The sequence below is a fragment of the Tachysurus fulvidraco genome, chromosome 23, assembly GCF_022655615.1.
Source record: "Tachysurus fulvidraco isolate hzauxx_2018 chromosome 23, HZAU_PFXX_2.0, whole genome shotgun sequence".
NCBI lineage: Eukaryota > Metazoa > Chordata > Actinopteri > Siluriformes > Bagridae > Tachysurus > Tachysurus fulvidraco.
Window position 1 is genome coordinate 9956389 of NC_062540.1, and position 14724 is coordinate 9971112.

Genomic DNA, 14724 nt, shown 5'->3' on the forward strand with positions numbered 1-14724 from the left:
ACAAATATACCGGTGATATTGACATAATATACAGAGGTGGGTGGTCACTGAGAGGCAGAGTTCAGTATGGTGACAGCTCTAGGGAAAAAGCTGTTCCTCAGTTTACTGTGCAGTTCCCATACTCACAGGGATAAAATTTCACCAGGATCGCTGAAGACATTTGATATCTCTTCAAAGTTTTCAGGAAGAACAGGCACTGGCAAGCTTTCTTGACCAGGCTGGAGGTGTTGGTGGTGCAGGACAGGTCCTTAGATATATGGATCTCAAGGAACTTGAAGCTCAAGATAACTGGCAGACTGTTGATGTGGATGGGGGCATGTGTGCCTTCTTGCTCCCTCCTGAAGTCCATGATCAGCTCCTTTGCTTTGCAGGTGTTAAGGAGCAGGTTGTTGTTGGCACATGTGGTCAGATGCTGTACATTTTCCTGTCTCATTGTGGTTGTTGATGAGGCTAATCGCTGTGGTGTCATCAGCAAACTTGATTATGGAATTAGATTTATACAAAGGCCTGCAGTCTTGAGTGAATAGGGAATAGAGGAATGGGCTCAGCACACAGCCCTATGGTACACCATATGTATGTAGGTATGGCAGGGTGATGGTGACACATCTGGATTAAACCTAGAAATTAAAACATTGGCCCCCACTGCTCCATGTAAAAATTACTGCAAATCATCTGATCTTTTTCTTAGTGCCAATTTATAAAACACTCTCCATGCTGGCTTAATATTATCTAAAATCCAAAATTTTTCCCTCCACACTATATATTTCCACCCATCAAGCTTTCTTTTATTTACAATTTTAAGACATTTGAAAATTTTATTTCCTTTTGCTTCATAAATCAGTAAAACATGTCCTATGTTAGTGTTTGTCTGAGGCCTGCAGAAATGTCCTTAGTGTCCAATCATCCCCCTCCCATTAATGGCTCTTGGAGCCAATAATAGATGAGAGATAATCCACGCTCAAACAGAGTCCACATTTATTAAAATTGGACATGTTAGAAACCATTAAAACAGTTGGGTCGATTAATAATAAGCTGCGATCACAGCCAAAACTATTGATTTTTCTTGAAAAAACTTTATAACATCTCTATATCAGGGAATCAGATTTGATAAGGTATTTTTATGCATTTTGTGAATAAAAAGTTGCGATTCTGCTTTTAATGTCTATTAGGTGCTGACATCCTTCTTTCTTAAGTAGGAAGAGGACTGTCATGACGCGGGGTAAGGAAGCGGACCCAAACGCAGGATAGCCAAATCAACAGGGTTTAATAACAAAAGGACATGAAACAACACACGGAATAGAGACAGGACAAAGACAACAGTAGATTCCGCGATGCACAAGGCAACGCGGCACAGTTAAATAGACACGGTGATCACAATAGGAAACAGGTGTGTAGACAGGGAGGAGCAGACGAAGGCGGGGCAGACACGTGACAAGGAACATAAACAAACAACTGCACGTGGCCAAAGTCCGGGCTGAGTCATGACAGAGCTCCCCCCCAAGGCGCGGCCCCTGACGCGCCAACCTGTCTTGATGGTCCCGACGGGGTCCGGGTGGGGGGAGCAAGGCACACGGCGAGGCAGGTGTGGGGAGCAAGGCACATGGCGAGGCAGGTGGGGGGAGCAAGGCACATGGTGAGGCAGGTGGGGGGAGCAAGGCACACGGCGAGGCAGGTGGGGGGAGCAAGGCACGCGGCGAGGCAGGTGGGGGGAGCAAGGCACGCGGCGGCACAGCCAGAGGGGGCCGAGCGACGTCCACAGCCGAGCTGGAGGGCCGAGTGACGTCCACAGCCGATCAGGAGGGCCGAGTGACGTCCACAGCCGAACAGGAGGGCCGAGCGACGTCCACAGCCGAACAGGAGGGCCGAGCGACGTCCACAGTCGAACAGGAGGGCCGAGCGCAACCCCGACGCACCGCAGCCAGACCCCACTCTCGGGAACCAGGAAAAGGAGAGGGAGGGCGGGGAGAAAAAAAAATACTCCACAAAACAAAAAAGTCCACAGGGCAAAACACGTGCCTGCAACACCCCCCACGGACCCGAAAGTGGGGTGATGTCCTCATCGGAAACCAACTGTGAAGCGACGCCCCCAAATGCGGTGCGATGTCACAGGACACCGAAAAAACAAAACAAAACTCGGGCTGGCGAAATGGCCCGCAACCTGGAAGTGAGGCGGCACCACCCGCAGAGAAACCGGATGTGGAGCGGCGTCCCTCACCAAAAAAATGCGGACCGATGTCACCAAACTCGCGAAGTCCAGGGGGTAAAAAACAAAACAAAAATGCTCCCATGATAAGCCGGTCCGAGCACTGCTATCCTGCTGGGTCCTGGTTCGACGGAATCTTCTGTCATGACGTGGGGTAAGGAAGCGGACCCAACGCAGGATAGCCAAATCAACAGGGTTTAATAACAAAAGGACATGAAACAACACACGGAATAGATACAGGACAAAGACAACAGTAGATTCCGCGATGCACAAGGCAACGCGGCACAGATAAATAGACACGGTGATCACAATTCGAAACAGGTGTGTAGTCAGGGAGGAGCAGACGAAGGCGGGGCAGACACGTGACGAGGAACATAAACAAACAACTAACTGCACGTGGCCAAAGTCCGGGCTGAATCATGACAAGGACACTCTGAGGAACCCAGTGTAATTTGTCCCATGCAAGGAACCATTCCCAGTTCTTTAGTTTGCCATCTATTTTTTTCTAAACCCCCTTCCCAGTTTTTCTTTTCATCATTTAAATAAAATTCCTAGGTATCTGAACTCAAAGTTTCATCCATTTTAGCCCAATCACTAGTTGTGGTAATGCCTGGGTAATGCCTGTTTCCTACTGCAATAGCTTCACTTTTTTCCAGTTAATTCTAGAGGAGGATACCACACTAAAATCGGAAAGTACTTTTTCTAAAATCTTAGTTTCATTTTGGTGTTGTACTAAAACCATAATATATTTTGCATATGCAGATAAAACATGTGGAGCATTAAAACCATATAAGATAAGTCCATTTAAAGACATTCATGATCTGTGTAAAAACGGTTCAATTGATTAAGTGTACAACATACCTGATAATGCCTGATCTATCTGCCTGAATGCCTTGCCTGATTCCCTGTTTTACTGTAAAAGGAGCACTTAACCCTCATATTGTAACATATTGGTACAACACCTTTATTACTGCTATAAGACTGGGGTTGAGACCAAAAGCCTTCAGAGTTTTCCAGATGCATTGGTGCTCAACCATGTCAAAAGCTTTTTTTTTTTGATCCAGTGAAATCAGACCAAGGTCAACTGCCAGTGAACTGGAAACATCCAAAATGTCCTGAATCAAAGAAATGTTGTCAATGATGGATCCATTGGGTACACAATAATTTTGGTCAATTTGCTTTATAGAGTCCATGACATCTCAGGGATGGTTGGCCAGCGCTTTGGATATTATTTTATAATCCATGCAGAGCAGTGACACTGGACACCAGTTCTTGATGTCCTGTAAATCCCATCTATGGCTGTTCAGGGGTAGGCAAATTTCTCTGTAGCTTTTGTATTGAAGCTCCAGTAGATCGTCTCCCAGCTCCAGCTATAAGAACTTGTAGAATTCTGCTGGTAGTCCATCTATTCCAGGTGCTTTATCTCCCACCATTGTGTTTAAGGTGGCCTGTAGCCCGTACAGAAACAGTGGGCCTTCCAGTGCAGCAATGTCCTCTGGAGAAATCTTTGAAAGTCCTCTGTAAAAGATCTCTAGCAGCTCTTCATTGTCCCTGTATTCGCAATGGTACATTTCTTTATAAAAGCCCCTTGCATACTGTTTGATATCTTTTCTGGGTGTTCTAGGTTTAAAATTTGCAATAAAACTCTACATTTGACTAAAAAGTGGGAAAAAAAGTGAACAAGATTTTGTTTAAAACAATAAAATCTGTCTAATCTAGGTAATGAAATAAAAATATCTATGTTAACAGTGTTAGCAGCATCCTTCTGTTCCCTGAACCTTAATGAACCTTAATTCACTCCCAGTCCTTTCTCTCTGTCCTTCTCTGTAGGTTTTCTAAGACAGAAAATAAATCTTTTGTGGATATAAAACTACTGCAATCACAGCAATTCCATGCCATGTCACTTTATGAAGAAATCAATCCAACAGTGTTGTAAAACTCTCACTCACCCACTCACTCTCTAACACTCTTTAAGTAAACACAAAACATGGTCAGGGTTGTGAAAGATTCGGAGCCTATCCCAGTGACAAACATTTACACACTTGTTCACACCTAAAAGCACTTTATTTTAGCCTGGGATGAAACTGGGGAACCTGTAGGAAACCCACAGAGGGAGGGAAAACATGAAAATTGTCTGGGTTCCAGTGGATCATGAGGCTCATCCAGGAATGCTGGCCTTAACGAAGGAATACAACCATGATGGTAGCCCATCTATTGCAGAGCACCATACATTTACATCTATAGGCAATTTATGTGCAAATGCATAATTTTGTCCAGTGGAAGAAATCCATAAAAAAGTAATGTCTATAAGTAATGCCTATTCTCTTGGTGGTGTTTAAGAAGATGAGTTGGGCAGTTGGTAAAGTGACATTCTAATAGAAGCAGATATGTCAGCATGTAAACACAAGTCCTGTTAAATTTCTGAGCAGGGATTATAGTACAAGAACACATGTTCATCTCAGGAAAATCCAAACATGCGCAGAACCAAAAAAAAAAAAAAACAATAAGAGACGGAAGTGAGTATCTATACACTGACTATACACCAAGCTGCCACTCCTGGGCCCCTGAGCAAGGCCCTTAACCCTTAATTGTTTATAAACAATGTATATTAATGTATATAAATGAGATAAATGTAATTCTCTGAATAAAGATTTCTGCCAAATACTATAACTGTAAATGATTTAGTAATTAAACGGTACAAATACAAGTACATCAATCATCAAGGAGAGCATTCAAGGTAGGTTACATGCAGGTAGTGCTTAAAACAAAAGTCTAAGCTTTCATGGACATCAAATACATTACTACTAAGTCAAATAGGCATTTATTTAGGAATTGATTTAATCCAATTACATTTATTTTAGAAGTTCTTTTCATGGCTTCTGTTTTAATGCCAGAACAAAAATATTTTAGATTTCCAAACATCTCTTTTGTGATAAAAATAATATGTTACAGAAAGATGTTTGTATGCCAGCAAAGAAAGAAACATATTGCATAATACACCATTTTTCAGACATAATATATAATGAAGGCTCCTAACAAACTCAAGAAATGGTTTGAAAAATTTACCAGCCAAATTCCTTATGAATTCACATAAAGTGTACCTGGGATTAATGAAGCATTTTTAAAAACAAAGGGATGTCACACCAATTTATTTGATCATTCTTTGACATTTGCCAAGGCTTCCTTATAATCCGAACACAGTTCTCTCAAATAATTATTACTATTCAAATGGCACAAAAGCTGTAAACTAAACAGTCTTAGTGTCTGTTGCAGTATAAAAACATACAGTTTAACAGTAACTTACAGGCCTTATACCTCATTGCATTTATAATCAAAAATGTAACCAAGTCCATTTCATACCAATTGGATATTCATACAGAAAAAATAAACAAACAAATAACCACAGCTATGTTTATTACCCTTATTATGTTTATTATGTTTATTATGCTTAAGATGGTGAACCAAGATATTGTAAAGATATAATAAAAAGAACTGTTGTTCATGCCAAAACAGTACTGATTTTTATGCAGATAATTACATTTTAACACACTAAAATGCTTATTAGGTGTGGTCGCGAATACCTGTTATTCAATCTTTAAGACATAAAAAGCCCATTAGGGTTGCTAACTTCCAGAGTGTGTTAACTAGGGATTCAGAATTTTGCTCTCATTAGTGAGCATCCATTTCTCTCATCCAAAAAAAGTATAATACTTTTTGTAGACTGCAATACAGAACTACTTTAATTTTTTTTTTTACAAAAAAACAAACAAACAAATAAACAAACAAACAAACAAACAAAAAACGTTCTTCTATACGAAGAGAGGTAGGGTGTCTATGCTGCATCTTGTGGTGTTCCACTATTCAGGAAAATGAGAATAAAATAAAGATTTTTTTCCTTATTAAAGGAAAACTTATTAACCAGGAGACCTGCTACACCTGTGACCTATTGGTCATTTAGAGATTGTTAGATAATATATCTAAATATCATAATTATTTTTGTCTGTACATAGTTAATTACAAAGTTAATTACTTAAATATATCCTACAAAAGTAAATCCTGATATTTTGCCAAAACCTGCCAGCAGCTCTAGCATTTTTGGTAGAATGAATAAGTGATCAACATCATCTGCATTTAGGGAATATAATATCTGTATGTTCAAAGCCAATCTCTATATGCCCCTAATTAAAGTCTCATTCCACTTTATTGCCAGGGCAAGCAGGAGGGGTGATAAGGTGTAGCCCAGTCTAGTGCCCAGCTCTAAGTTTTAGATTAGAAATGAAAGATCTGTGTGATTATTTGTGTGAACTGAAGTTTGTATCCACCAGAAGACAGAGACTTGTCTACCCCAAAGAGACAAAACAACCACTACATAGGAGGATGTACAAACACATCTTGGACAGATGTGAAGACAGATGCTTTGAGAGAGGAGTGAAGGATGTATGTCCAAGTGGAAAATTCTTCTCTCAACAGGTGGAAATCCTTAACACAAAGTGTCTCCTATTATTTTCATGCTGTGCTTTCATCTATCCCCACAAAATTCAAGACCTCTTCACAGGTCTAACAGGTAAGCCAAACCTAAGGATCCCCCATTCACTTTCACATTCTGTAATTGTTACCCCTTATACTTCAATATACCTTCTCCCTACACTCCTTCTCTGGGGTCTTTACAATGACATTTAAATTTATGTAATTTGGCAGACACCCTTCCAAAGTGCTTTGAAGTCTCTATTATTGAATACATCAGCACTGGTTCACTAAGTTACAGACTTAGGATACCATCGGCCTAAATATCTACTAAGACATTTTATAACACAATATTTTTTTTACATAAATACACAAAGCAAACATCCTAACAACTCTTGCCTCCCCAAACACTTACTGTACCTTGTCCCTGGAAGATAAATTTGTGGAAACCTGCCCTCAGACTGAAGAAGCTGCTTGGATGAGTACTGAAGTGTTTGAATTTAACTGGAAAGAAGTTCAGTGAACTTCCAGACAAATCGATTTAGATGACAAAAAAATCCCACTTTACATGATCAAAAGCTTTGTCAGCATCGAGCGAGATAATTATCAGATGGAGCAGGATCGTAGACAATGTTAAATAGTCAGCAAAAAACAATTGACTATTTTTACTGAAACCAGTCTGATATTTTGTATCTGATATTCTGATATTGTGCGCTATTCCTTTCGAGGTGAGTCGAGAGAGAGCCATGGAACCGTACAAAGCTCTGAAACTGTTGAAGCAATGGGACAGATTAAAGCTGTTGGATGGTGTCCTATATTGCATCTGCGAAGATCCAGTGACAAAGTTTACACACCACTAGTTCATAGTCCCTGATTCACTGTTCAGTGAAGTCTTGCATGGCATCCATGATGTGGCTGGACATCAACTCCAAGGATGAACATTGCCTTTGGCTATACAGAGATTTTCTGGGTTGGATTGAAAAGTGACATCTAAGACTAAGTGATCTGCTGCCATCGTTGCATAGTCAGCAACACCCCAGAACCAGTGGGTTCGCTTTAGAAAGAGCCCCTTTAGAAAGCATTCAAACCACCAGTCCTGTAGAATTGGTATGTACTGTATAAACTTTTGGTGTGTTGCAGATTCTTCAGGCAAGAGTGTCAGTGTACTGGGGTAATAGACCATTTGACATACCACTTGATGGGCAACAGCCAAGTCGAGAGGTTTATTTGCACTGTAAGATCTTTGAGAGCGGAACATGGAGAATAGCAGTTTTGAAAGAGTTGTGAAATGTGAGTGCAGAACAATCACCAGTGTGAATTTATTAAGTATCCTCATAGCAAAAGTGGCAGTTCAAAATAGGATGAGTCTATTTATAATGTCCAAGAGGAAGCCTTCAGTCCCAAATGAAGGAGGCAGTTCAGCATGCAGCGGCATTGTGAGCAGGTGGCCCTACTTTAGTTTCCTTCCGGGAGCATGGACAAAGCTCGTCAGCATCCAGATTAGACTTCCTTTCTTTATGAGGAGTCTGCAAAATAACATAGAGAGACAGAACATTACCCTTAGTTACATCTCCACCCTACCTTCCTTCTGCTGTGTTCTTTTGCCAGAGGGCGAGTGCCACAGCAGCACTCCTTATTAGCTACCATTATTTTGGCGGGAATTTCGCCACCCCATCTTGCACTGTCCAGGGTGCTGCACCACTGCCACTTTTCTCTCCCGGCATGATTTTCCCAGCGAAGAGCACAATTTCCTCTGTCTTGTGTGCCAGTGTGGTGGCCGCCACCACAGCCCTGACACTCCCTCCCTTAGCTCTAAGCCCCGCCTGGTCATGGTCACTCCCAGAAAGTGTAGCGCCATGAGAGGCTGCCGACATTACCGTGTTGGCTCCTGGCTCTGTGCTGGACCTGAAAACAAAAAGACTTGCAATGAGAGATACCATGGATTACTTGGCCATTGGTGTCCTTTGCCTTGGCCATCCACAGCAGGGGGGCATGATCGGTTACCAAGGTGAAGTGCCTCCCTGCCAGGTAGTAGCACAGGTCCTCGATGGCCCACTTTATTGCAAGAGCTTCCCAATTCTGTGGTTCTTCTCGGCGGGGGTCAGTTTTCGGGAGATGAAGGTGCTCCTCCCCCACAAATTCCTGTGAAAGGCCCCCCCCCCCCCAGACCTAGACCGTTCTCCAAAGCAGTGGTCTGTAGGATAAAGGGGAGGCTGGAGTCAGGGTTCCTCAGTACGGGAGGTGAGGTGAGGGCCTCCTGGAGGTGGAGTGATGCCTGTTCGGTTTCCTCGGCCCATAGCACCCGGTCCGGTTGAAAAGGGGGGTATGAAAGGGGGTAAGCTATAGAGGAGAAGTTAGTAACGAAGTGTCAATAATACCCTGCTAAGCCCAAAAAGGCATGTACCTGCTTTCTGGTTGTGGGGCAGGGGTGTACCCCTTGATGGATCAATTTTCTTCTCCTGGGGTCTCAGTAGCCCCCTTCAGATGCAATAGAACCAGGTACTGTGCTTTGGACAGCCCCAGGTGGCACTTGCGGGGATTGGCTGTTAATCCCGCCTTCTGGAGGGCTCACAGGACCTTCCCCAGCTGGAACAGGATGTCCGATCATGTGGAGAAGTGAATGACGACATTTGCTGGAAGGTGATGGGCCCCCCATGTAGGCCAGAAGGAAGAACCTGATACTGCCAGTGGCAATTGGCTGTGCTGAAATCAGGCTGAGCTTCCAGGGCGAGGACAACCTGCCAATAGCCTTTGCTGAAATCCAGGGTGGAGATTAACTGGGCCTTCAACAGGCACTCCAAGAGATCATCCATTCTGGGGAGGGGATAAACTCCAATACCTGATTGAGCCTCAGGAAGTCATTGCACAGCCGGATCATTCCGTCCGGCTTCAGCACCACCACAATGGGGCTAGTCCAGGTGCTTGTGGACTCCTCAATGATGCTGTCCCATAGCATCCATTCCACTTCATTCTCTATGGCCTATTGGTGGGCCTCTGGGACCTGATATGGACGTTCCTGCACCATCCCTGGAGGGGTTTTGATCTCATGACCTCTCCACTAGTGCATGCTCTTGGGGATCTGTGACGGGAAAAGCACAGAGACAAACGGCCCAGGGGCTATCCACTTATTCAAGATGTTAATATGGTAAATTTGTTTGTCTGCACACTTACCTGGCTGTTGCAACTTGTAGTTCACTGGTCCCACCATCTCAAGGTGTCCAGGCCCTGCCATTTGGCCAGGAATTTGCAGGCAGCATTGGGGACCAGCAGCATCACCTGGTCGCTGGGCCAAAACTCTCGGGGCTGGGCTGGGTGGTTGTATGCATCTTTACTATGGGGCCCACTCGTTTGATACATGCCTGCATATCCTGAATGAAGTCATCGATGAAGCGAATTGGTGGGGGCTGCTCTTCCCATGTTTTTTCTGGCAAAGTTCAGGGAGGTGGCTTTCTGAAGTGGGACTGCCTCAGGGTATCGAGAGGCATAATCCACAATGATCAGGATGTATTCATGGCCCCAGGCTGACTTTGGTAATAGCCCGACGAGATCCATGCCAATCCTCTCAAACGGGACACTGATGATTGGGAGGGGGATGAGAGGGGCTGGTGCCGGCTTGTGAAGGGTGGTCCATTGGTACTACAGGGGCACGCCCTGTAAAAGGCTAGCACTTGGGCGTTCATACCTGGCCAAGTGAAATGGTCCCGTAGCTTTTGGGGTTTTTTCGAGCTCAGATAGCCCCCAGCGGGTGCATATGGGCCAGGTGCAGGAGAAAGGGTGTATGATGTCATTGTATGACCAACAGGACACATGGCTTCCCTCTCCTCTACATGTGGTGATATAGTAGACCATTCTTTACTGTGAAGTAGGCAGAGGGTAGGGGGAAGAGGGGGTCTGTCTTCTCCCCTTCCACTAGTAACACCTGGCTGCTGCAGCGCTTCAGCCAGTCATTCTCCTTCTGTTCGATCCCGAAGCACCTCTCCTGGCTAGCCTGTGGAAAAACAGAAGACAGGAGGTGGGAACTCACCTGGCAGGTCCTTTGTGGGCCATGTACGCCGGCTGCCCTCGGGGCTTCTTCCAGCCTCTGAGTTGTGATATTAATACCTGCCGCATAACCGGGCCAGTCGTGTCCTAGAAGAAGGGGCACTGGGAGGTCAGGGATAAGGCCCACGAGCACTGGCCATTTCCCCGGGATTTTAACCTTCGTGGCAGGTACTGAGTGGGCATCACCATGAATGCACATGACCACAATAATACAACCCGGCTTTAATGTAGGAGGAAAGACATTTGGTCGGGCCATTGTCACCATGCTAACAGAATCTAGAAGAGAAGACATGGTATAGCCATTCACTGACCTCCACATCGAGCTGGGGGGCTTTGGGGGTGGTGGTGTGCAGCCCGTATCCAACCAGCCATTGTTTATAGCCTTGAGGCGGCAGCATGAGCTCCAGTTTAGTGGGCATGGGCTTCTCAGTGGGTCCCCGGACAGGGCAGCTCTCCAGTTTCCTTCTCTCCCTGACCGGCTCAAAACCCGCCGGATTTCAAGGCCAATCTTCAGGGTGGCCATAGTACATTCAAGGGTGTTTAGGAACTCTTTAGGATTAGACAGCCCCTTCAATACAACGGCTTTTTGCTCCTCAGTCAGCAGTGCATGCAGGAAACTGTCCATGGCCTTCCATTTGGCAACATCCTTAGCTTGAAGCTGGTCATATTGGAGCCACCACCATACAATATGCAGCAGGTCATCCATTTGGCTCTGGATTAATCGACGGGTCATACCGCCACTTATGAAAGTCGGCAGCGGCAATGGGAGACCAGCCACAGCAGGTGAGAATTCATTTCTCTTGTTTTACCACGTCATTCTCCAGAGCATCGTCTAAATATAGGGCATAGTATGCCAGCTGGGCATCCCCACTGAGCAACGGTGTCGGCCCAGTCCCACCTAGACCTGCCCTCCCGGGCCGCGATCTGCTTGAAAGTGTCCAAATACGCCTCTATCTCATCCTCCGCCGTTTGCTTAGGCCGGGGTCAGGGAGAGGGATGGACACAGCATAGGAGACTTGCCAAAGCTTCAGTAGCTCTACGGTGGCGCTCTTGAAGCTCTTTGCCAGCTCCTGGGTCACCTTGTGCTGATAGAGGCTGGACTATAGCAGGTGTGGTGGACCTGCCCCACACTAGACCCAGATCTCCTTCCAAGTCCGCTGCCCACATTCTCCACCAATGTAAGATCTTTAAGAGCAGAACACAGAAAATAGCACGGGAAATGTGAGTGCAGAACAATCATCAATGTGAATTTATTAAGTGGTTCTCATAGCAATATTGGCAGTTCAAAATAGACTGGAGTCCACTTATAATGTTCAAGGTAAGGCCTTTAAGCCCAAAGAAAGGAGGCAGTCCAGACAGTACCGGCGAGGTGCGCTTCTTCAGTTTCCTTCCCGGAGTGTGGACAAAGCTCAGCAGCATCCAGATTGGACCTCCTTTCCTTATGAGGAGTCTGAAAAATAACAGAGAGACAGAACATTACCCTTAGTTACATAGTCTCCACCCTACCTCCATTCTGCTGCTCAGCCTAACTCTCCACTGTGTTCAGCGGGTGAGTGCCACAGAGGCACCCCGGATTGGCCACCGTCTTTTCTCTCCTGGCATGATTTTCCCACATTGGGTAAAATAATCAGGGCATTACCTCCAAGAGCCAAAAAGGACTGGCCACAAATGCTGTAAACTTTGACTCGTTTACAACTGTACTACCCATGAGTCAACCCGTTTTGCTCCATTTTTTCTTATGCACAGGCGAATTCCCAAATTGCATGTCAATTTGTTGTTCCAAAGTGTGATCGTGAAAACAAAATCACAGGCTATAATCAGTACAGTATGTAACAAAAATTAAGGATGATCTCTAGTAAGCTATGTTATATGTCAGGCCAGCAACACCGCAAATCAACAACAGCAAGTTGGGTATTACAACAAAGCTGTTAAAGTCCGAGACATTGATGAAGGTGACTATGTGTTGCTCGCCAGTAAAGGAGAATGTGGACACCACAAGTTAGCTGACAAATTGGATTCAACGCTACATGTCTCAAATCAAAAAAAAAAAAAAAAAAAAAAAAAAAAAAAAAATATATATATATATATATATATATATATATATATATATATATATATATATATATATATATATAAGAAGAAGAAGAAGAAGAAGAAGAAGAAGAAATGCGAATAAAATAAATACATACATACAATACATACATACATGAATACATACATTTAAAGTTTAAAATTAATTTTAAAAAATCTATCCCTAATGAGCAAGCCAGAGGTGATGCTGGAAAGGAAAATCTCCTTGAAATGATATGAGGAAGAAACCTTGAAAGGAACCAGGCTCAGAAGGGAACATATCCTCATTTGGGTGTGAATCAAGGAACCGTTCAGAGCCCCAAGCCTGATCTTATTAATATAGATACGGAGGAAGTTGACCGAGATTGGACTGGTGAGGCAAGACACTAAAAATTTCTCTTCTCATCTCCCAGCTAAAATTGTGTGTAATGTGAAGAGTGAGGATAGTGCGTTGGATGATTCTATTACAAAGTGTCCAATGTGTTTCGGTCCAAAAAGCTGTCCTGCTGTCTCCAGGATGAATCTTTTTATGTGCAAAACCAAATATGTTACACATGGTCTAAGGTGGAGTGGCTGGGTTTTCATTTCACTGCAAGTATACTGTAACATTTGGTGGACTGGCGCTGCTGATGCCGTTGATCGAACCCTCATCTCCACCGTAGGCTCGACTTACATTTAACATAAAACCTAAATCCAACTATGATATGGAAACCATAGGTAATAAACAAAACATAACCTGGACATTGCAACATCTTATGGCTTACACATGATAACAACGTTAAAAAAACAACAATGACTCGTGGAAAAGTTCATTTATTAAGTTCATTTATTTCGGTAATTTGAAACCCGTGTACTTATATAAATTCAGTACACACAGACTAAAGTAGTTTAAGTCTTTGGTACTTTTAAAGTGATGATTTTGGCTTACATTTAACAAAAACAAACCAATAAATCTAAAAAGAATTAGAATATTGTGACATGCCAATCAGCAAAACATCTGCACAGGTTTCCTGAACCATCAAAATGGTCTCTCAATTTGGTTTACAAGGCTACACAATCATGGGGAAGACTGATATGACAGTTGTCCAGAAGACAATGATTGACACCAGACCTGAACCCCATAGACAATCTATGGGGTATTGTCAAGAGGAAAATGAAAAACAAGAGACCAAAAAATGCAGATGAGCTGGAGGCCATTGTCAAAGAAACCTGGGCTTCCATACCACCTCAGCAGTGACACAGACTGATCACGCCCATGCCACGCTGAATTGAGGAAGTAATTAAAGCAAAAGGAGACCCTACCAAGTAATGAGTGCATACAAAGTAAATAAACATACTTTCCAGAAGGCCAACAATTCATTAAAAATGTTTTTTTATTGATCTTATGAAATATTAAAATTTTTAGTTTTAGTTTTTGATAAATGTGATCCAAAATCATTACAATTAAAAGTCTTAAGCAACTTCAGTCTATGTGTATTGAATTTATATAATACACAAGCTTCACTATTTGAGTTGAATTACTGAAATTAATGAACTTTTCCATGACATGTAATTTATTGAGATGCACTTGTATAAGGCAGTTAATCAAGGTAAACAAGGAACATAGTGGGAACATAGAACAGGTAAGGGCGTAGAACCACCCACATAGAAACAATAAGGTGGGTGATGAGAAAGCACCTACCAGCCCCTTATCTGGTGTTCTGTCCAAACTTCTGACATACTGTATATGATCTTATATGCTTTTTTAAGAAAAAGAGTTATTTTGTTTGACAATTTTGATACGAATGATTCTTCAAAGACAGAAAGCAAAGTTGTCAGTTCATTAGCATAGTTCTCATTTGAAAAACCATTAGAGAATGGGGTGTTACCAGTCTGAATGGACTGCAGAGTAAGTTATGTTATAAAGGGTATTCAATGCTTGCTGTATTTTCTATATTAATTAATTC

General features: G+C 43.3%; 1 protein-coding gene across 2 annotated transcripts; it reads right to left on the reverse strand.

Moving 5' to 3' along the window:
• Window positions 1-1801: 1801 nt before the first annotated feature.
• Window positions 1802-12161, reverse strand: LOC113641784. 2 transcript variants are annotated; one of them, XR_003440409.2, is made up of 3 exons: window positions 12071-12161; window positions 9839-11893; window positions 1802-9746 (listed from the first exon to the last, which is right to left on the reverse strand). XR_003440409.2 is itself a non-coding variant. In XM_047806793.1 (2 exons), exon 2 carries the CDS (start codon window positions 11439-11441, stop codon window positions 10491-10493), a length of 951 nt encoding a protein of 316 aa, XP_047662749.1. In that variant the 5' UTR covers window positions 11442-11893; window positions 12071-12161; the 3' UTR covers window positions 1802-10490. The 2 variants fall into 2 exon arrangements, 1 of the variants encoding a protein (XP_047662749.1); XM_047806793.1 differs by having other exon boundaries at window positions 1802-11893.
• Window positions 12162-14724: the final 2563 nt, after the last annotated feature.